The 24990-nt window shown below is 37.9% G+C and overlaps 2 protein-coding genes across 4 annotated transcripts in view; both read right to left on the reverse strand.

The window, feature by feature from the left end:
- Nucleotides 1-7467, reverse strand: part of LOC133634039 (septin-9-like) — a 220118-nt gene extending 212651 nt beyond the window's left edge. Inside the window, exon 1 of the mRNA XM_062026984.1 lies at nt 7309-7467. Coding sequence (XP_061882968.1) covers nt 7309-7330 — 22 coding nt within the window. The 5' untranslated portion in view covers nt 7331-7467. The remainder of the gene's footprint in view (nt 1-7308) is intronic.
- Nucleotides 7468-14582: 7115 nt separating this feature from the next.
- Nucleotides 14583-24990, reverse strand: part of zgc:174863 (uncharacterized protein LOC100136852 homolog) — a 43932-nt gene continuing 33524 nt past the window's right edge. For all 3 annotated transcript variants that reach the window (XM_062026989.1, XM_062026990.1, XM_062026988.1), the window contains one exon: nt 14583-24940. The gene's annotated coding sequence lies outside the window, so the exon portion shown is untranslated. The remainder of the gene's footprint in view (nt 24941-24990) is intronic.

The following is a 24990-nucleotide window of genomic DNA, read 5'->3' on the forward strand; positions in this document are numbered from 1 at the left end:
CCCTCCGGTCTCATGCTTCCTCTTTGCCCTGAAAGCCGACCACTCAAGCACATGATCCAAACGATCAAAGACATCGCAGGCCTCAAAGTTACCTCAAATACTCGTCTTTTTTATGTTTGTTATCGTCATAAGCGAAAGGTCACATGTAGATAGATTCCTTGAAGCGTCACACTTGCTGCTTCTGTTATGTGTGTGTGTGTGTGTGTGTGTGTGTGTGTGTGTGTGTGTGTGTGTGTGTGTGTGTGTGTGTGTGTGTGTGTGTGTGTGTGTGTGTGTGTGTGTGTGTGTGTGTGTGTGTGTGTGTGTGTGTGTGTGTGTGTGTGTGTAACGCATGAGTGAATGAACAATATCCTCTGAGCCTAGATTTCATTGGGTCCTCTTTGCATCACATAATCTGCTTGTGCCACATTTCTGTGTCTGTTTTTTCTCGATCACAAGAGCCCATTCTGTGTGTTCCCAAATGTTGGTCGCACACACAGATGAGACCTGGGGAAAGAAGTGTACATGTAAAAGCAGACCAAAAAAAAAACTAAACTAAATACGCACCACTGGCCACACCTGTACTATCAACTGTGGTCTAATTCAAGAGCTGGATCAAACATCCTGCCTCTTCAAAGATAATCTACTTAAGAACAAGTTATTGAATTTTTGCAGATGAACATTAAAGGGTTATCCTACCAAAGTTCAAGCAAAGACGAGAACACAGGCTTCTCACATCACGGCACAAAAACACATCGTATTCACCACATACTGCCTTTTATGTGTTGTTTTTTTACAGAAAGTATGGTCAAAGATCATGGTCACAACAAGTGATTACCAACGAAAAAACCAAACGGAAACAAGACCGCAAATACTTTTTTGGACGGACCTCTTAGAGAAAGTATTTAAAATGTTTTACCTAATAGAATATTCAATCAATTAAAAATTTCCGTCTCCAGACAACCCAGCAGGCACAAGACATTAAAACAATGTTGAGAACTTGTTGAATTAGGTCCTGACGTTGAACTCAACCCTAACGTTGGAACAACATGCTTTTTGACAATGTTTGATGTAATGTTGGGTTGTGACGTTGATTTGACCATTGAATTTTGATCATTTCCCAACCAATATTTTACAACATAAATACATTGTTGAAACAACATGCTTTTTGACAACATTTATTCAATGTCAGGTTGTGACATTGATTTGACCATTGAAATTTGGTCATTCCCCAACCACCAAAATGCAACACGGAACGACACAGGAAGTCCTTCATACCGACAGCCATCAGACTGTATAATGCATATGTTCCTTTTGACTGTACTTGAATGTATAATAGACTGTATTTATATTATTCACATGTGAATAATGCTGTATAACAGACTTTATTTATATTATTCACATGTGAATAATGCTGTATAATAGACTGTATTTATATTATTCACATGTGAATAATGCTGTATAATAGATTGTATTTATATTATTCACATGTGAATAATGCTGTATAATAGACTTTATTTATATTATTCACATGTGAATAATGCTGTATAATAGACTGTATTTATATTATTCACATGTAAAAAAAATACATAAGTGTTTATTGTTTATTGTGAGCGAACTGTGGTGCTGAATTTCCCCCAGGGATCAATAAAGTACTTTCTATTCTATTCTACCAACGTGGATCCAACTACAAATACAACTATTTTGCAATGTTGTTTAAAGTTAAAGTCCCAATGATAGTCACACATACACATTAGGGGTGGTGAAATGATCCTCTGCATTTGACACTGGGATGTGAGGGGAGCAGTGAGCAGCAGCGGTGGCCACGCTCGGGAATCATTTTGGTGATTTAACCCCCAATTCCAACCCTTGATGCTGAGTGCCAAGCAGGGAGGCAATGGGTCCCATTTTTAAAGTCTTTGGTATGACCCGGCCGGGGTTTAAACTCACGACCTTCGAGTCTCAGGGCCGACACTCTAACCACAAGGTCACTGAGCAGGTTTAGAAGTCAGTTTCAAAAAACATATATGTATAATCAGTGTTGTATTAATGTCTCGTGCCTGCTAGGAACATAATAAAGCCAAAATTTTATTTATGACAACACATGTCGAGTTACACGTCATACTAAAGGCAATGATGAAGGCTTTCCATATTTGCTATTCGTTTTTTATCATGCCCTTATATGATGGCACAATGACCCAAAAACGTGTTTTGCCTGTGATGGATCTTGATTTACAGGGGGTGTTTGAAATTTGTTCACAGTTATATTTTTTTAAACCAAAAAATGCTTTGCTTATGTTACCCTTAGTGGATTGACAGAACATATATATATATATGTTTTTTAAATGTTTATACTTTTCACAAAATACTAATTATGTGTCTTGTTCACACATGCACACCCAGAACGCGTGCACATACACAAAAGCAATCACAGAGAGGCAACTAACAATTTGCAGTCATGTTGTTGCCACAATAAGCTATACCAGTGTTTCACAAATAGTGGGTCTTGACCCCCTGTGGGGTCGTGAGCAGCAGGGGAGATCATTGGCTGCGTTTATACTCTAGTTTTCATGTTAGAATGATACACAAGCATGCAGCTAGGTAGCAGCAGTGCTCAATCTAATCAAGAGGCTCCCTGTTCTGCCCAGCAAAAGTAGTTAGTACACAGGAACACGTGTGTACAGAGCTAACGGAGGTGGTGAGATGGCGAAGTCTGTGACAGAAATGAAAAAGAAAGAAGTTGTCGTTAGCAACATATATAAAGAATGTAACTCGCACAGTGCGTTGTACATATACAGTACATAATTAAATATTATCAAGTTCTCAAAAGTCTTTCTCAACAATTGAGAATCATGTGGCTGGACACTCAATGATAGCTAAAGTTGGTAGCTAAACTCTGCTAAATCGCTATCTTTAGCTGACCAACCACACACAAAGCTTGGGCATGTGAGAGCACACTTTCAGAAAAAAAGTGGAAAATTGAGGAATAAAAATAGAAAAAATTCTATCAGCACCAAGTGCTGCCACGCAAATTTTGAAAGACAGTTTTGAAAATCAAGACTACATTTCCTGCAATTGGGTGTGTTTCTACACTGTATTTTACCTTTAGATTTATTCTCATCTGCCAACCTCTTATGGCTGTCTTTTTGACACTTACATGTCTCATGTAATCTATCACAGATTTTTTTGGTTTTTTTAGTAGATAATTTACTAACATTTACTAACATTATTATCATTGAAAATTCTATAACATGCATGCAAAGAACTCAGAAAACGTTTCCCATTTGGCAACTTGATCCTGTAGCCACGCCCTCTCGGGTAATATACTTCCGGTGTTGTCAACTATGTTTACATCAGTCACGTCAAAAATATACCTTCTTGTTGGCTACTAATAAATGCTCAAGAACTACAACTGGTTCAGAACTAACTGTAGAAGAGGTCCACTTAAAATACAGTTGTCCCTTGAAGCATTTTTATTTATTTTTTGATAAAGCATTCTAATAATAATAATAATAATAATAATAATGGATTAGATTTTATATTGCGCTTTTCTATTATTAGATACTCAAAGCGCTCACAGAGAAGTGGGAACCCATCATTCATTCACACCTGTTGGTGGTAAGCTACATTTGTAGCTACAGCTGCCCTGGGGTAGACTGACAGAAGCGAGGCTGCCAGTTTGCGCCTACGGCCCCTCCGACCACCACCTATCATTCATTCATCATTCATTCACCAGTGTGAGCGGCACCGGGGGCAAGGGTGAAGTGTCCTGCCCAAGGACACAGCGGCAGTGATTTGGATGTCAAGAGGCGGGGAGCGAACCTGCAACCCTCAGGTTTCTGGACCGGCCGCTCTACCCACTACGCCATACCGCCATCATCAATCATAACAATGGCTTTTGAGACTAATAAAAAGGCTGTTTAGTATCGTGGCCACTGATTGGCTCAGCCTCAGATAGCATTACTATAATAGATGACTATAATAGGTGACTATAAGAGTGGTATTTCATGTCTAGAAAGCTCTCATAATCTTCAAAACAAGTTATTTTATGTCAAACCTGTGAAAATATATGATAAATAATGAAGGATTCCTACTTATTGAAAATTCATTAATCGAGGTCATGCCCGGAACCAATTAACAGCAATAAAACGAGGGACGACTGTACTGTACTTTGGAAAGTTAGGCAGCCCATAAAGGTTGCAACGCTGACTAGTAACATAAAAAAATATTTGCTACATAACATTTTGAGTCACATGTCATATCGAAGTCCATGATGACTGCTTTCCATATTTAGCAATTATTTGATGATTAAGTCTGATTATTATGACACAATTAATAAAAAAAAACATGTTTGATGTTGAAAAAACATCAAAGCTACACTGCATAGTAGGGGTGGAACAGGACATTTTTTAGTCAGATTGTTTTGGTACGGTATCGGTTCACATCGGGAAGTGTACCTCGCGTCTGGCTCGTTAGTGTGTAGCGAGCAGGAATCATGGGCAGCGATAGTGCTAAGGAGAAGCCAGAACCCTTCAGACTGTGTTTCACTTTGAAATAAGTAAACAGACAAAGAAAGTGTTTTCCCTAAATGTAACTGAACGTTGCGCTCCGCCACGGCTAAATAATGGCCGCCACACCTTAAAAATAAGGGTTTTCTTTTACATGAAAACAATTTAAAATAATAGAATGCATTGTAGCCTCCAGAAGAAGTCAAAAGTACGACGTTTGCTTTTTTTTTTAACTTATATTGAGAATCTTATGATAACAACTGGCCCAATTCCAACAGGTTTTAGGTCCCGCGCAAACACTTTCGTCTCCGTGTTTCCCTGGACTAACAACAACATTTCCAATCCGTTGTCAGGTACGGTTTTAGATAATTGGAAAAATAAACATCAAAATCACAAAACCACACGAACATATAACATTAACTATAGCAGGCCGTTACAGTATGACTTTATATATATATACAGCCTATTATTATCCCCAAGTGATTCACCGAAATTCGGCCGCGGGAAAAAAAACTTTAAACACCGAAAACAGCCCTGCTGGAACCGGACGGTGTGATGTAAACAAGACGCACGCGATTATCTGGAGTGGAGGCAGCATGTCTGCGAACGATGGGGACGTAACTTTGATATATCCCAGACATCTACAAAATGTGCAAATATTAAGAGGACAGGCTTTTAAGGAGAGAAACTAAAACTAGAGCAACAGCACAAAGCGAGTTTGACGTCGTGCTTGCTGCAGCTCGCTTTTTGTCGAGTACAGTCTATACAGTATACTACACCTGAAAAATATGCTAGATTTGTTGCCAGTCGTTTTTAATAAAGAAAACTCACAAAAGGTCTCTAAGCACTAGAACACATCTCAACAAAGTACATTGTACAATAAGCAGCAACAATTGAAAATAAAACAAAATTATATAATAGAAAAATATATGTTGATACTACTTAATAACAAAGATTTGTTTTAAAAATGTATGTACTGTTTACATTATTTGAGCCTTTTTAAAGAAAATCATATTATCATAGCAAATTATGCAAATAATACGACGACATCAACGTGACCACGCCCCCACCACCACAGGTATCTTGGCAATTTATGGGAAACTCTGTAAGACACGTGAATAAGGCAGAAGTACCGAACAGTGATGATGTCGTACTGTTGTACTCTTACTACGTCGTATATTATTTCCTTAAATATCCTCTTGAGAACCTCGGTGGAAAATTGTGCTAGGCTAGCTAGTAGTCACAACAACAACACAACACTTCCTCATTGTGCACCAATGACGGTTACGGCCAGCAAAGTTGCATTTACAGACCCCCAGAATTATGGGCATCAACATTACAACAACATGTAAGTAGTTTTGAGCATTCTCTATGTTTTGTATTGTGGCAAAAAATATGACAATTTGTTGACAATATGTCTTACTTTTGAATGTATTACTCAGGTATCATTTCATTTAATAATCTGAATATTTCAATTACTAGTCAGTTCAACTTGAATGTCCCAAAATCTAAAACATTTTTTTAAAAAGGCATTAGTTATTTTTACGACAGTTTGCATGCATTTTTAGGTACCCATTCTGGCACCATTTAGGCAGTGTTTTTGAAGTGGAAATTTGGCAATTGAATCGGTTAAAATGTAAACGATACCCATCCCGAGTCTTTACAGGTTGACACAATTACCCAAAATGTTCAATGCGTGAAAAGTTTGCTAACTTTGTTTGTTTTCATCATTAAGAAAAAATCGGCATGAATGATGTCTACCAAACTTTGTGTGGTGAATAACTAATTACCATATTTTTTGTACTATAAGCCGCACCGGTACATGAGCCCGCAACCACTAAATTTTACAAGAAAAAAATATGTTTTTCATGTGTTAGCTGCAACAGACTACAAGCCGTAGATATATCCGGTATGTTGTGAAATTAGATATTTACTTTGAAAGTTTTTGTGTTTATTTACATACCCTAATTGTTGCCCAACGGTGCCTGTAACACGGCAGTAAAACGGCTGATCAAACAAAACAGAAAAGTAATTAATGTCTTTATTCATCCTTAATGAGATTAATTAGATTTTCTAATTTTTCAATAAGGTTCCAGATGTTTATCAGGATTCTTCTTCGTTGTCCTTTTTTAAGACTTTGAGTTTAAACTGTTTCTTAAAGTGGATCTTTTTAGTACATTGTTTTTTAACATTTGTTTCTTTGCTTATTCCATTCAATAATTTAGCCGTTACCAAAGACAAATCCATGGATTAGCCACACCTCTGTATAAACCGCAGGGTTCAAATCTTGAGAAAAAAGTAGTGGCTTACAGTCCGGAAAATACGGTATTTTGGTGCAGAACCCAATAAAAAGGTACACCACTTTTTTAGGGAGCAGTGTGATTTCCCTTCATTTATATAATGTGACTAATGCATGAATCTTACTAACTAGATTCAGACATACGCATGTGGTGACTCTGCTCATAGGTTTGGCAGGTGCACCTGGTTGTGTGTGCACAGCTAAAATAACATATATAGAATAAGAGAGCATACAATTGGAGCACAGCCTGAGCCCAATGGGACTAGCAGTGCTTCCACAGGGGAAAAAGGACATCTGATGATGAACAGCTGACTTTAGTAGCCAGGGGAACCAGAGGTGCACCCTTGGGTGCTTTATGCTTGGCTGCACAACACACTGGACCAAAATACAGCAAGGAAAGTTTGGCAATTTGGACTTGGGAGATAAAGTTTCAGGAGGAGCCGCTAAAGGATGTTGGGTAAAAGTATGTTACTGGCTCAACCACACAGGTGCATGTATAAAATGTAATTTAAAAGTCTTTACCTGAATTGGGAGTTTTCTTCATGCTGGCCGTCCACTTGCCCGAGTGAAGCAGAAGAAGTAGAAGAAGTGTGAAAGTGCCTTGGTTCCACTTTTCTACGCACTTTTTGGTGTGAGTCTGACTCCGTGCAGCTCAGAGGAGGATGCGATGTGATTGGCTGTGCAGGGATGCTCAGCTGCAAGACCACACGCGTCTATTAAAGAGAGGGGGTGGGCGGGAAAGGGGAAATCCCTGCCAGTGACGTACACATAGGAGATTTTAAGAGGGCTTTAACTTTGAAAGAATATAGCAGACTACTTTGATAAGAAGTATTACGGTTTAATGGTAAGAAGGGGATTTGTTTCTTATTATTGGCATCTATCACTATGAAAAAAGGATATATTTTGAATATATTACTTTTAAATGCCCAATCAGATTAGAATTTTACTCCCTGGGGGTTTAATAATGATTATACAAAATTACAGTACAGTCCTCCTTCATTTATCGCTGTTAATTGATTCCGGACGTGACCCCAACCATGAAGTAGGAACCATTAATTATAAATCAAACATGTTCATAGCAACAGCATTTAAAACTTGTTTACTACCTTCTAAATTACTTTTTCAATATTATGACAGCCCTCCAGACATGATATAACACCATTTAGTCACCTTTACACCCTTAGACACTTGTGATTTAGGGCTATATAAATAAACATTGATTGATTGATTGATTGATATAATCCAGTACAGTAATGCTGCCTGAGGGTGAGCCAATCAATGGCTACGATACTGAACAGCAGACTCTGTTTGGTTTGGCACCCTCTCATGGTAGTACTAGTGCAGTGTTGATCTTTCTTTGTTTATTTACATTTTCATGCTTGAAAATGCTTGATTGAGGCCAAAAAGGTGTTGTATATGCTTTAAAAAAATAGGAAAATATTTTTTAAAAAATCTACAAGGTAGAGAAGCTGCAACATTTGAAGAGCGTGGTCAAGCCCTTCTTGAATACATTTCAAGTGGTTTACTATCAACATGGTTACCATTTTTAGTAGCTCACTGAAATCTGAATATATGAGATACATCGATGCCATTTCTGAGGGCTTTCATTTTGAAATGCCACCTCAAATTCAAATTTCTAATACTTTCTCAGTGTCATCTACTTGACATACTTATAACCCCCTTCCTTAAAAACAGAGTCACGATGATGTTGGTTCTTAAACTCCTTCACTCAAGTGGAATTAAATTATGGAATGAATCAAGCAAACAAATCAAACAATGTACTAATATAATCCACTTCAAGAAACTCTTCAAACTTAAAGTGTTTACAAAGTACAAAGAAGAAGAACCATGATAAATATTCTGAATGTATTGCATCCATCCATTCATTTTCTAGATAATCTTACTTATCCAACCATATGAAATATAAGTTACTTCACAAATTATTATTTATTTATTTTTATTGTGATTACTTATGGAGTATATTGTTAATAAATTGAGAACAGAAAGTGAACAAAAGTTTTAGCAGCTGCTATGTAAAGGAAAAGGGGTAGGATTAAATAAACTCTGCGTCTTCCTACTCCTTTTCGAACATGTTGAATAGAGAAACCGGAAATTGTGATGTATCGTGTTGTATGCATGCATGTTCCAAACTCAACTTAAGTACCACAACAAAAGTATCGGTACTTTGTTTTGCAAATAATATACCATCATTTTTGCTACCTGTATTGCCTACCATCACAGTTTAACTCCTATATGTGGCTTGTACTCAAATATGAGCATAAACAGTAATATTCCAGCAGTTTTAATATTAATTCAAGTTTAGCAGATGGTTAGTAACAATTATTTCATGTCTATGACCTGTATACTGGGCAGCTGGGTTAGTACTGTAATATTGTACATGGTAATTGTTACATATTGTATATATGATATAGACATAATATAATATATCAGTATATATAATATACTGTACATATATTATGTAAATATTACGTATATATGTTATATTTTATATCACTATATTTAGTCTATTTATACCTGCATTGTCCTTTCCATCCTTACACTTTCCATCATTGTAACTGAGCTACTGTGTTGAACAATTTCCCTTGTGGATCATTAAAGTTTGTCTAAGTCTAAGTCTAAGTGCATGTGCCTCACAATCCTGAGTTCGATCCCGGGCTGGGTCTTCCTGTGTGGAGTTTGCATGTTCTCCCCGTGACTGCGTGGGTTCCCTCCGGGTACTCCGGCTTCCTCCCACCTCCAAAGGCACGCACCTGGGGATAGGTTGATTGGCAACACTAAATTGGCCCTAGTGTGTGAATGTGAGTGTGAATGTTGTCTATCTGTGTTGCCCTTGCGATGAGGTGGCGACTTGTCCTGGCTGTACACCGCCTTTCGCCCCAATGCAGCTGAGATAGGCTCAAGCACCCCCCTGCGGCCTCCAAAGGAACAAGCAGTAGAAAATGGATGAATGGATGGACCTGTCTACTTTTTTTTCTTAAGGACCACTAGATGGCGCCCACGCACCACCAGCTGTAACTCACGAGAAGCAATAAGCTATGGAATTTTGTCTGTCACTTATTTTAATATTTTACTTCTATGATACTTACTGGGTAGGGTGCCTTGCCTGTGCTCTCCCAGCGATTGTGTGGGGTCACCCCAGGTTCTTTAGCTTCATCCTGTCCTAAAAAACAATGATGAGTGTGAATGGTTGTTTTTTTTATGCAGCCAGAACACTGCCAGTAAGATTTTTTTTTTTTTTGGACATTCTAGAAAAAGTTGTATTGGCACCGACACAAAAAAGTCCATCTAAAATATTGTATTTTTTTAATGTTTGTATTTATTTATTTGTTGCCAAAACTTGTTTTGGTGCCAATACAACTTATTCTACTTTTAATACCAAATGTTACTGCTATTGTTCTGGTTCCATAGTATATACAAGTGTATACAGACACATTTAATCAGATGTAGTAGTAGAGTCCAGTTGGAGACAAGCTGTCATTTAACTGCGGTCCAATACTGCCTTCTGTTGGTTTTATGACTAATAATACTAATACTTAACAAAGTTGACATATAAACAGTAAATACAAAACACAATAACTAAGAATTACCTATTGTTTGGTCATCCCTGGCGGACTGATGTATGCTCCTGCTTCCCAGGATGCATTGCGTGTTGGTCACGTGCTCCTCCCGCCGTTTTAAAAAAATATTTTTTTTTTTAATTGTATTATTTTATAAACTTTTATTTATAATATGCAACATTTACAATCAAGAAATAATAATCAAAACAAGTACAAAAACAGTACAAAACTGGTTAAGTCGCTGCCAGTAGTAGTAGAGTCCAGTTGGAGACAAGCTGTCATTTAACTGCGGTCCAATACTGCCCTCTGTTGGTTTTATGACTAATAATACTAATACTTAACAAAGTTGACGTATAAACAGTAAATACAAAACACAATAACTAAGAATTACCTATTGTTTGGTCATCCCTGGCGGACTGATGTATGCTCCTGCTTCCCAGGATGCATTGCGTGTTGGTCACGTGCTCCTCCCGCCGTTTTAAAAAATTTTTTTTTTTTTTAAATTGTATTATTTTATAAACTTTTATTTATAATATGCAACATTTACAATCAAGAAATAATAATCAAAACAAGTACAAAAACAGTACAAAACTGGTTAAGTCGCTGCCAGTGGGAGGGCTGTGATTGGCTAGTTTTTTCTGTACTTTATTTCCGGTGTGTAATTGAATGCCACTTGTAAAAAAGGGGTTGTGCCTTTAAAAAAGAATTAGAATTTTACTTTAAAACGCTTTCTACTTTGAACAACCAAAAAGCTGTGAAAACTATGATGCTGTGCTCCAAATTTGGATTATTTACAAAACTTGTGTGAGCCTATGGCTTTACACTTTGTTACATATATATATATTTTGCATTTTATTTTAGTTGCGTTATTGAGTTTACAACCCCCTGATGCTGTTTTGTACTGTTGTTGTACTTGTTTTCATTATTATTATTTCTTTGCATATTATGAATCGCAAAAAGCCGCTGCCTGACCAGGGCTCAGAAAATCTGCAGAGACTCCTCCCACCCCACCAAGGACTGTTTTCACTGCTGGACTCTAGAAAGAGGTTCCGCAGCCTCTGTAGCAGAACCTCCAGGTTCTGTAACAGCTTCTTCCCTCAGGCCGTAAGACTCTTGAACGCATCATAATAATCCCCTCAATCTCCCCCCCAAAAACGGATTAACTCGCCGGAATATAAAGACAATATAACATCCATCCATAAATGTGGATGCATATGCAAAAGTGCAATATATTTATCTGTACAGTAATATATTTATTTATATCTGCACCTTATTGCTCTTTTATCCTGCACTACAACGAGCTAATGCAACAAAATGTCGCTGTCATCTGTACTGTAAAGTTCAAATTTCAATGACAATAAAAATATGTATATTTTTTCTATATCCCGTGTCCACAGTGTGGCCCAGGGGCCATTTGCGGCCCACTACTAATATTTTAACAGGCCGCGGCACATTGTAAAAATACTATTGAAAATAAACAAAATGTAAAAAAGTGGAATAAAATAGCATACAGCTGAAATGTAATGATAAAAAGGTGCAATGTTGACTCTTACAACAAAACTGTCATGCAGGCTGATTTTTTCTTTAAAACTGTCATTACTCAAAAAATAATAATGAATCAAAATCATTGTTGTTATGAATTACTGACCGATTAAAGGCTCCAATTACTTCACATCAAAACATCCACTTTGAAATATTTTAAAGTTAAAATATTTCTTATTTAGTGTTTGCCATATCAAAAAAAAGTTTTCTTTGACAAAAAGGGCATTAAAAAATAAAACACTTTTTTAAACAAATTTAATCTAAAGTTGTTATAGAGACTTGAGCGTTAAAATGTATCACTTATTTTTAACACTTTTATGAGTGGAGCCCTTTTGCATCCCCAATAATATTAGTGGGGAAAATAAAAGTGAACTAAAATCAATGATGTTATGAATTATTGACCCTTTCAAGGCTCCACACATCAAATATTCCACTTTAAACATTTTGGGGAGAATACTGTATTGCATATTTAGAGTTTTTGGTGTAAAAAAATGGGTTTTGACAAAAAAGGGCATAAACAAATAAAATTTAAAAAACTTTATATCGACAGATACACCTGAAGTTGATCTAGAGCAAGGGTTTCCAAAGTGCGGCCCGGGGGCCATTTGCGGCCCGCAGCTAATTGTTTACCGGCCCGCCACACATTCTGCAAAAATTGCAAAATTGATAATATTGCAAAAATTTTAAAAAACATTTTAAAAAAGTGGAATGAGGTGAAATCTAACAAGAAAAAGTTGCAATGTTGACACAAAGCTGCCATGCAGGCTGTTTTTTTTCTTTTGTCTTTGTTTATTTTTCTTTTTTTTGCCATTGCTAAAAAAAAAACCCTACTAAGAATCTGTTATAATGAATTATTACTTAAAAAATATCATGTTTTATGTGGAAAAAATATTGCATATATTGTGTGGTTGCCATATAAAAACATCAAAGTTTTATTTGACAAAAGAGCATAAAACAAACAAAATAATAGTTCAAACGTAAAATCGACAGATATATCGGAAGTTGATCTCGTAATTTAAGTGTTAAAAGTAAAAAAAAACTACCGGTAATAAAAATGTATCACTTTATGAGTGGGGGACCTTTTGGATCCCAAATATATTTAGTAGGATTGTATTTAACTTTTCACTGTGATTACTCAAAAATATTAAATCAAATTTCAGTTTTACTATAAAAAACAAAGTTGTCTTTGACAGAAAACCTTTTTTTTTTTTTTTTTTACTTTATATCAACCTCAAGTTGATATAGAGATTTACTGTAAGCGTTAAATAAAAAATAATAATAATAATTTGACTTATTTTCAACAGTTTAATGACTGAGACCCTTTATAGTCCCCGGGAGCCCTAAAGGTTAAAAAAAAAAATCCATATATTTTGTTAAGGTTTGAAAATGAAAAATATCAAAATGGCTCCTGCGTGCTTAAATTTTTCCATGTACGGCCCTCAGTGGAAAAAGTTTGGACACCCCTGATCTAGAGATTTAAGAATTTAATTTTTTTTTTTAATCTAATGTATTTAGGACTTATTTTTAAAATGTGTGTGCATGTTCTCCCCGTAACTGCGTGGGTTCCCTCCGGGTACTCCGGGTTCCTCCCACCTCCAAAGACATGCACCTGGGGATAGGTTGATTGGCAACACTAAATTGGCCCTCGTGTGTGAATGTTGTCGGTCTATCTGTGTTGGCCCTGCAATGAGTTGGCGACTTGTCCAGGGTGTACCCCGCCTTCCGCCCAGTTGCAGCTGGGATAGGCTCCAGCACCCCCCGCGACCCCGAGAGGACAAGCGGTAGAAAATGGACGGGGATGGATGTTTATGACTGAGACCCTTTCAGATCCCCAGGGGCAAAGTTGAGGGGAGCCCTAAAGGTTAAAATAAAATTTTTATATTGGTTCTGAAAATAAAAAATATCAAAACATGCTTTGATTTTTCAGTGGAAAAAGTTTGGACACCCCTGCCTGAGTTCTTTTCCAATGCACAGGTAATTGTGGTATTTGTCCAAAAGATGGCAGGCCTGAGTTGCTGGGTTCCTCTTAAGAGCCTGGACTCAAAACCTGAGTTTCTATTCCCAAGAACACAGTAAATACAAAGATGAATAAATAAAGGTCAACATTTTGTATTATATATTTGGGTAAATTTTTTATTAATTGTGTTTCAATTGTATAAAGAAAATCACACATTTTCCATTTATTACAAATGTTGCATTGCTGTGCAGTGTATATATATATATATATATATATATATATATATATATATATATATATATATATATATATATATATATATATATATATATATATATATATATATATATATATATATATATATATATATAAAATACAAAATCTTATTATATAGCAACAGTAATAATCATGTCAATCTCATACAGACACATGACACATTTCTATGAACACATTAAAAACAAAACTGAAAGGGACGGGTGTTGTTCTATTTAATTATTAACTTGCCTGATTGAGGAAGTGTGTACATTTTCCAATGCTGGTGAGATGTTTTGTGCACACACAAGCACGCACGCACTGCCTATGTAAGTCAGCATTAAATAGCCTGGGACTTGATAGTTGCGTGGGACAAATTAAGTGTTTATTTTGAGTTCATTCCAAGCGGTGCTACATATAAGTCATGGGACGCTGAGCTTGAATATATTCACAAAAAGACAGGAATGTGAGAAACACTGAGAGGTATATTTCTGCTGGTCTGGTTTTTATCCTGATTGTTCACGAGAGGGATGTTTGAGTTATGTGGAAACACACACACACACACACACACACACACACACACACACACACACACATTTTGTATTTCTTTACCTTCTTGAAACCTCTTTAGAACCACCCTTTCTAGATATATAAAAGATTTCTATTTACAACATTCATAATATATACATACTATGCAAATATAAAAAAGCTTGTTGTGAAAAATGAGTTGGAATTTCACAAGAAAAAGGTCACAATTTCACACAAAAAAAGTTTGGCAGTATTATAATAAAAGTCATGTTACTCAACGCAAGTCAAAGTGTTACAAGGAAAAGTGAACATTTGTGCAATGTTATGATAAAAGTTGGAATTTTACTCAATAACAGTTGCAATTTTACAAGAAAAGCTTAACATTTTGGCAACTTTATGAAAAGAGTCGTAATTTTACTCGACAAGAGTCCCAATTTTGTAGGAAAACTGTCAAATGTTGGCAATATTATAATAATAATGGGAACTTCAATTGGCAAAATTATGACAAAAGTCATCATTTTATTTTTAAAAATGTCACTGGCAATTGGCAATATTGTGATAAAAGATTTCTCCACCAGGGGTGCAAATGAGATCTCTATTTTTTGTTTTTTGCAATGTGCTTAAGGCCGATGACAAACGAGTCACGGACCACAGACGGCCTCTGTGCCGCAACCCAGCTGTAGAAGCTAACTGTTAATGGCCACTATAGTCTTAGTACAGTAGTGTATTTGTTCATCCTATGGTCACATATGGGACGCGGTTTGTCTTACGTTAGCACCGGAAGTCGTAAAATCAGTTTTTTCCGGGGATGAATAGGGAAGTCCTTCTTTACTGTAACTGCCGTCTTGTTTTATCATATATTGCTGCCTTTGCACCTGTCAATGTTTACTTTTGTATGCACGTTAAATCAACCAAAAATCCTGACTTTGGAGCAATGTTCACAGACTGTAGTATTTGGCTCTCTATTAGATGCAATGGTTTTCCATATTGGGACCATGATTTGGGCCCGAACTTGTTCACCAATCCTCATATGGAAGGTACTTTTCCTTGTTGATGTCCCAAGAAGGTTAATACAAGAACACACACACACACACACACACACACACACACACACACACACACACGCACGAACAGTCCCTGCTGCACGGCAACAACAATAACATAGTTACACAAGCAAGTCGGAGACTAAAGTAGCTGCATGAATATTTTACAATGTTGCAAAGTAGTCATCCAGCCGTGTATGAGGTGTTCATATCCTTGTTTTGGCACAAAGGTCAGGGTCTGAAACTGTTAACATGTGCTTTTACCGCATTGCGTGTTCAGTACTTATCATTTTATGAAGAAAACCAGGTGCAATGGACTTTAAACAGGCAGGCAGGTGCAGTGTTTTTGCCTTTTAAAAAGTCAGGATGCAGACGTGTGGCTGCCTAACTCCAGTATCTTTTCCTCTGCTTGGTCCACAGTAGTGCACACACTCACAGCAAAAGACCTCAAAGCTTTGTCAAAGGGGATCTATGATGAATTCCCGGCTTTTTCCCCACTTATAAATGTTAGATACTCGTGTTGAACAATGGCTAAGTATCAAATCCTAAGGTTCATGCATTTGGACGTGAGCTTTGGATGCCTCTGTTGGCGGGGTTCTGGAGTGTGGCTACGGTGTGACGCACTTATTTGCCGTTAAAGGTGTCATGAGATGATTGTTGCTCTACATTTAAAACACTTCCTTGGGGTTTACATAACGTGTCATCGGTGGTTCTTTGGTCCAAATTGTACAAACCATTTTCAATGCTGCTCAAAGCCAGTGTGCCGGCGTACCTAATGTCGGGACCGAGTGAGTCTACATAATGTTCGTGGAGGGTTTTTTTGGAGCCTGTCTGGAACAAAGTAGCGGTGACAATTAGAGATGATAAATGCTTTCAAATGTAATATCGTAAATTATCGGTATCGGTTTCAAAGTTATCGGTATCGGTTTCAAAAATGTAAAGTTATGACTTTTTAAAGCGCCGCTGTGTACACGGACGTAGGGAGAAGTACAGAGCGCCAATAAACCTTAAAGGCACTGAGGGGGACCGTATAAACAACTTTAACACTGTTACAAATATGCGCCGCACTGTGAACCCACACCAAACAAGAAAGGCAAACACATTTCGGGAGAACATCCGCACCGTAACACAACATAAACACAACAGAACAAATACCCAGAACACTTTGCAGCACTAACTCTTCCGGGACGCTACAATATACCCCCCCCACAACCTCCTCATGCTCTCTCAGGGAGAGCATGTCCCAAATTCCAAGCTGCTGTTTTGAGGCATGTTAAAATATAATGCACTTTGTGACTTCAATAATAAATATGGCAGTGCCATGTTGGCATTTTTTTTACATAACTTGAGTTGATTTATTTTGGAAAACCTTGTTACATTGTTTAATGCATCCAGTGGGGCATCGCAACAAAATTAGGTATAATAATGTGTTAATTCCACGACTGTATATATCGGTATCTGTTGATATCGGTATCGGTAATTAAGAGTTGGACAATATCGGAATATTGGCAAAAAAGCCATTATCGGACATCTCTAGTGACAATCATCTTCCAAATGTACACAAACAGTGTACATTTTCAAAAAATTGACACTTTTGGAGAAGGTCGGGCGTGGTTTCATTTGCGATATAAACCACTCAAAATGTGGTTTGTAAAAGTGACAGTGGAGCAACATTTACACCAAAGCAAATCCAATACATATTATCGAGACCAAGCAGCTGAGATAGGCTCCAGCACCCCCCGCGACCCCGAACGGGAAAAGCGGTAGAAAATGGATGGATGGAGACCAGTGATTCGTAAACTCGTTGCACGCGGGCGCCATCTAGTGGTACGCCAAAGAATCACTTAATTAAAGTACAGTGTTTTGTTTTCCTTTATTCAAACACAGTGTGACTGTTCAAATGGTGTGCAATGTCACAGTGGCCAAATATTAAATATACTTGTTAAATAAAACCTAGTTAATCAATACTTAGGCCTGTTATGCTACTGTATTTTATTGTTGGTCATTATGGAGGTACTTGGAGAGCCAAGTATTTTCTGAGGTGACACTTGGTAAAAAAAAAAAAAAAAAAATTAAAGTTTGAGAACCACTGACCTAGACCACAAGGAAGTGTTGTAAATGTATATTAAAATCACCAAAGGTGCCTTTTAACTTAAGGAACTACTCTAACCTTCTGAAACCAAGGATTGTCTTTGTCGTAATGCCCTACAGCAGCGTTTCTTAAACATAGGGCCCATTGTTCAGAGTCATGTATGGAGAGAGCATAGCAAACTTGGTTTAAAAAATTGGCAGTAAAATGGCACCCTGTAGTCACATGGGGTGCTTTTGACCAATCAGAGAGATTAGACCGATTTGGCAAAAATACCCCTCAATTCAGTCAATTTCATGGCTGGCTCACAGCGTGTTCACTCCGTGATCACTTACGACCGACTTACGATTCTGGATGTGGAGAGATCGGGCCATTTTGGGCTGAAAGATGCGTGTACGGTGGACCTACTCGCTAGCTTGGGAATTCTTCGCGAGCTACATCCAGCAGTGGCCTTTGAAGCAGCGGCGTCCACTACCAGCGGAGACCGTCAACGAAAGAGACGTAAGCGATGCGCTCGGAAGCAGAAGCGGGGGTGTCGGGCGGGGCTAACAACAAAGCTAAATGCATTGTTGTTAGCTGGGCTAACGAAAAAGCTAAATGCTAATCCACAAAGAAGCGCTAATAAGGAGTCTGTTAAACTAGAACTAGCCAGCGCCAGGCTGGATAATCCCTGCACACATAGCAGTTCTCTTAGAATAATATACAACTCACATAATGTTTTTTCTGCGTCAGAGGTGGACATGCATTTTACTGAGGTGGCAAACAATCTAAAAATTCCTGTCATATCAATTCCTAGATATGGTCGAAATTATTTAAAGTGCACTACGCATAATAAACGTAACATTATTAATATTGCTACTACGGATACTTTCAACAAAAACTCCTCAAAACAGCCCACTACCTATAATATGGGCTTTTTAAACATAAGGTCATTGTCTTCCAAAACGTTATTAGTTAATGAAGTCATCAGAGACAACAATCTTGATGTCGTTGGTCTAGCCGAGACCTGGCTCAAACCAGACGAATTTTTTGCGCTGGGTGAGGCGTCTCCTCCTGGCTATACGGGAACGCATATTGCCCGTCCCATTAAAAGGGGTGGGGGTGTTGCACTAATATACAACAAAAACTTTAGCCTTACCTCGGACCTAAATAATAAATATAACTCGTTTGAGGTGCTTACTGTGAGGTTTGTCACACCGCTGCCTCTGCACCTGGCTGTCATCTACCGCCCCCCAGGGCCCTATTCGGACTTTATCAATGAATTTTCAGAGTTCGTTGCTGATCTAGTGACGCACGCCGACAATATAATCATAATGGGAGACTTTAACATCCATATGAATACCCCATCGGACCCTCCATGCGTGGCGCTCCAGACTATAATTGATAGCTGTGGTCTTACACAAATAATAAATGAACCCACGCATCGCAACGGTAATACGATAGATCTAGTGCTTGTCAGGGGTGTCACCACCTCTAAAGTTACGATACTCCCGTACACTAAAGTAATGTCCGATCATTACCTTATAAAATTCGAAGTTCTGACTCATTGTCAACAAACTAACAATAATAATAATAACTACTATAGCAGCCGCAACATTAATGCTGCCACAACGACGACTCTCACTGACCTACTGCCTTCGGTAATGGCACCATTCCCAAATTATGTGGGCTCTATTGATAACCTCACTAACAGCTTTAACGACGCCCTGCGCGACACCATTCATAGTGTAGCACCGCTAAAGCTAAAAAGGGCCCATAAAAGGCGTACCCCATGGTTTACAGAAGAAACTAAAGCCCAGAAATTATCATGTAGAAAGCTGGAACGCAAATGGCGTGCGACTAAACTTGAGGTTTTCCATCAAGCATGGAGTGATAGTTTAATAACTTATAAACGCATGCTTACCTCAACTAAAGCTAAATATTACTCAAATCTCATCCACCTCAACAAAAATGATCCTAAATTTTTGTTTAGTACAGTAGCATCGCTAACCCAACAAGGGACTCCTCCCAGTAGCTCCACCCACTCAGCAGATGACTTTATGAATTTCTTTAATAAGAAAATTGAAGTCATTAGAAAAGAGATTAAAGACAATGCATCTCAGCTACAACTGGGTTCTATTAACACAGATACGACTGTATATACGACGGACACTGCCCTCCAAAATAGTTTCTCTCTCTTTGATGAAATAACATTGGAGGAATTGCTAAAATGTGTAAATGGGACAAAACAAACAACATGTTTACTTGACCCAATTCCTGGGAAACTTATCAAGGAGCTTTTTGTTTTATTAGGTCCATCAGTGTTAAATATTATAAACTTATCACTTTCCTCTGGTACTGTTCCCCTAGCATTCAAAAAAGCGGTTATTCATCCTCTACTCAAAAGACCTAACCTCGATCCTGACCTCATGGTGAACTACCGTTTATCTCGAAAATTCTCGAAAAAATTGTCGCACAGCAGCTAAATGAACACTTAGCGTCTAACAATCTCTGTGAACCTTTTCAATCCGGTTTCAGGGCAAATCACTCTACGGAGACAGCCCTCGCAAAAATGACTAATGATCTATTGCTAACGATGGATTCTGATGCGTCATCTATGTTGCTGCTTCTTGATCTTAGCGCCGCTTTCGATACTGTTGATCATAATGTTTTATTAGAGCGTATCAAAACGCGTATTGGGATGTCAGACTTAGCCTTGTCTTGGTTTAACTCTTATCTTACTGACAGGATGCAGTGTGTCTCCCATAACAATGTGACCTTGGACTATGTAAAGGTAACATGCGGAGTTCCCCAGGGTTCGGTTCTTGGCCCTGCACTCTTTAGTATTTACATGCTGCCGCTAGGTGACATCATACGCAAATACGGTGTTAGCGTTCACTGTTATGCGGATGACACCCAACTCTACATGCCCCTAAAGTTGACCAACACGCCGGATTGTAGTCAGCTGGAGGCGTGTCTTAATGAAATTAAACAATGGATGTCCACTAACTTTTTGCAACTCAACGCTAAGAAAACGGAAATGCTGATTATCGGTCCTGCTCAACACCGACATCTATTTAATAATACCACCTTAACATTTGACAACCAAACAATTAAACAAGGCGACTTGGTAAAGAATCTTGGTATTATCTTCGAACCAACTCTCTCCTTTGAGTCGCACATTAAGAGTGTTACTAAAACGGCCTTCTTTCATCTCCGTAATATCGCTAAAATTCGTTCCATTTTGTCCACAAGCGATGCTGAGATCATTATCCATGCGTTCGTTACATCTCGTCTTGATTACTGTAACGTTTTATTTTCGGGCCTCCCAATGTCTAGCATTAAAAGATTACAGATGGTACAAAATGCGGCTGCTAGACTTTTGACAAAAACAAGAAAGTTTGATCATATTACGCCTATACTGGCTCACTTGCACTGGCTTCGTGTGCACCTAAGATGCGACTTTAAGGTTTTACTACTTACGTATAAAATACTACACGGTCAAGCTCCTGCCTATCTTGCCGATTGTATTGTACCATATGTCCCGGCAAGAAATCTGCGTTCAAAGAACTCCGGCTTATTAGTGATTCCCAGAGCCCAAAAAAAGTCTGCGGGCTATAGAGCGTTTTCTATTCGGGCTCCAATATTATGGAATGCCCTCCCGGTAAAAGTTAGAGATGCTACCTCAGTAGAAGCATTTAAGTCTCATCTTAAAACTCATTTGTATACTCTAGCCTTTAAATAGACTCCCTTTTTAGACCAGTTGATCTGCCGTTTCTTTTCTTTTCTTTTCTACTCTGCTCCGGGGTGGACCGCTAGCCTGTTCATCGGATGGGGACATCTCTACGCTGCTGACCCGTCTCCGCTCGGGATGGTTCCTGCTGGCCCCACCATGGACTGGACTTTCGCTGATGTGTTGGACTTTCACAATATTATGTCAGACCCACTCGACATCCATTGCTTTCGGTCTCCCCTAGAGGGGGGGGGGGGGGGGGGGTTACCCACATATGCGGTCCTCTCCAAGGTTTCTCATAGTCATTCACATTGACGTCCCACTGGGGTGAGTTTTCCTTGCCCGTATGTGGGCTCTGTACCGAGGATGTCGTTGTGGCTTGTACAGCCCTTTGAGACACTTGTGATTTAGGGCTATATAAATAAACATTGATTGATTGATTGATTGATAAATGATAGGTCAAAAGCCGCTCACGTGACTCCAGGGCGCCATTTTGCTGCTGCCAACTTTGAAACCGAGTTGGCCAAACTCTCTCTATACTCGGCTCTGCCATTGTATGAGAGGGCCGCCATAAAATATCAGTTTTTCAGCTGTGGGACGTATGGGCCGCAGTGGTAATCAGTTGAAATACACTTTTCTACTACTTGTGGCAGTAATGACAATATCAAACAAAGAGAAGAAGTCTGGCGCTTAAGTCATAGAGAAGATTCTTAAGCGCAAAAACTATGACTAAAGAGGTGAAGCTGTATTTTCATTTGCACTTTAATTTATTGGCAGTTTATTTAAGAAACATAATTTAGTTATTTTATTTTAGCACAACATAATAGTATGCTAATTGACTTTTCCTTCGTTATTTATGCCTCCCTTCTTATGCAGTATATTTGGTTAGTACTTTTAATTTTTTTATCAGCCTGACCTAGCTTAAAGTTTATTGAATATGATTAAATACAAGAGTAATATTGTACATTTTGTGTTAATATTTAAGTGGGCCTCGGGCCCCTCTGTAGTGAAAACGCAGAATGCATGAAGTTGGCATGTGTGGAAAAAATGCTTCATGCAGGTGTTATTCATATTTCAATTAATACAAAAAGTGGCACTACATTTACATATTGCCAAAATCAAAAAAATTCACATTCGTGCAATGATTTTTTTCCATGTCCAATTTTACGACAAGGATGGAATAGAAAAATATAGGCGTATAGAGCTACAAATTGCATTCTGTTTGTTTGATCTATAAATGTATTGTTCCTCTCATCAAAAATGTACACAATGATGGGACTAAAACTTATTCAGTTGGCACTCAAAACTTTTGTTTTTCTGGGTCCCAGCGGGATATGATGCATAATTATGGCCCTATTTTCCCATCCGCGCTTAAGGTATTTTTTCCGCGCTTAAAGTTATGCATGTTCCTTTTATTCAAATTCTCACATCCAGCCCAGGGACACGCCGACAGGGACTGTAAGTGAGGCAAAAGTGCGTAAGTCTGGAATGAAGGTGAGCTCATTACATAAGAGGCGGACTTTTCCATGATGCCTTTTTTGGGTCGTTGGAAAATGTTTTAACACTCGTGAATGTCATTAAAATCAATAAAAAAATATAACTTTCATACATTTAAAAAGGCCGTATCAATCCAGGCAGTGCTTGTCACATGTACCTGTTACGCCATGGTGATGTAGTGTGTGTATGCAAGCTACAATAGCTTCTTCTTCCTGGCTGGATGGGAATATTAATCTGTAGATCAAACTTTGTTTCACTTATTATTGTAATCGTCCTGATATTAATTGTGATGTTAAGAGTTCTGTTTCATAGAAATATTTGTGAAGCTGTTTGTGTGTGTGTGTGTGTGTGTGTGTGTGTGTGTGTGTGTGTGTGTGTGTGTGTGTGTGTGTGTGTGTGTGTGTGTGTGTGTGTGTGTGTGTGTGTGTGTGTGTGTGTGTGTGTGTGTGTGTGTGTGTGTGTGTGTGTGTGTGTGTGTGTGTGTATGCTTGCGGAGGGGAGCGTGGGTGTTTCATATTAACTGTCAAAAAATCAATATATTTTATATTTATTTTCTATTAAGTAGTCACATAGTTCATTGATCACGGTCCAGATGCATGAAGCGTCTATTAGTACCAGGATGTTCAAACACGGCCAATATATAGGCTATGGTCGCACTCCGAAAACAAAGATGGGCATTTTGATTTTTTATAGGTAATTCAGAATAATGGCATTACGGTCCTTTGATCCAATGGATGTTTCCAGGTGTCTCAATTGAAGCTGTAAGAATATATTTGATAGTTTTATGGAAGTTTCTGCATCCAAACGTCAAGTGCAATATAATGTTTCACCTTGCAGGGACACTGGACTTGTTGCAGCTTCAGAGGTGTGTAAAAACAAAAGTATCAAGTCGATTAGAGACTACATGCAAGGCAAGTTTTGATAGGGAACGCCCACATTTAAAGTACCAGTGGAGTGGAAAAACAAGTTGCCTCTATTTTGAAGCTATTGTCATATGTATCTGAATTATGACACAAAAAGATATCCAAAGCTTACAAAAAAAATAGATATGATCAAAATGGTATCAAACTCACAAAGATTTCCAAGCCATTTTGGGAGACAATGAGGAAGCCAGTTAGGTGATCTTGTGACGTCGGGCTAGGAACCAAAGATCCCTTCCTCATCAACAACAATGATAATCAAGCAGACTTTGTGAAAACTAACAACGATTATTTTGGGAAAATTATGATCCAGGACCTTTTATTGTACTGTATATATATATATATATATATATATATATATATATATATATATATATATATATATATATATATATATATATATATATATATATATATATATATATATATACATACAAAGAGGATGAACAGTAAGTTTTAGAAAGCTGACTGTGCAGAAATGTTACTCTAATGCCGTAGAAACTATGGAAATTAGGTGTTCGTAGCGGAATATTCAAAATGGCTGACTGAATGTGTGGCATTTTGTGATGTTTAAACGGAGTCTTCACATTCTTTGCGGATTGCAAATACAATTGGATATGGTTTAATGGATACAATAAAACAAAAATAAGCAAATAAAGTGAACTTGTTTTTAAACTCTAATGGTACTTTAAGGCTTGCTCCACCCAAAGCACGCATTTTGGATGAAGGCGCGAATCAAAAGGGTAGAATACATGCGGTTGCGCACCTTTTTTTCACTTAAGCACATGGGAGAAAAGGGCCATTAGTGAATTTATGCAGGACCTATTTAGGTCAAAGTTCTATAATATAATCATACTACCTCGTCCAATAGAAAGCTTATATAGCACCATCAGTGTCTTTTCTTAATACTTCAATAGTTCTGATTAGTCCTCTGTTAGTGTTTCTCACGGCTCAGTTAATCAATCACATTATTACGAATCATTTCTGCTCATTCCTGGTGTTAGGTTGGGGTAAGTCATGTGGTACACAACATTTCCTAACAGACAAAGACAGAGACATGGAGAGAAATTAGGAGCCTTATAATCA

This window comes from Entelurus aequoreus, linkage group LG18 (assembly GCF_033978785.1).
Source record: "Entelurus aequoreus isolate RoL-2023_Sb linkage group LG18, RoL_Eaeq_v1.1, whole genome shotgun sequence".
Classification (NCBI taxonomy): Eukaryota; Metazoa; Chordata; class Actinopteri; order Syngnathiformes; family Syngnathidae; genus Entelurus; species Entelurus aequoreus.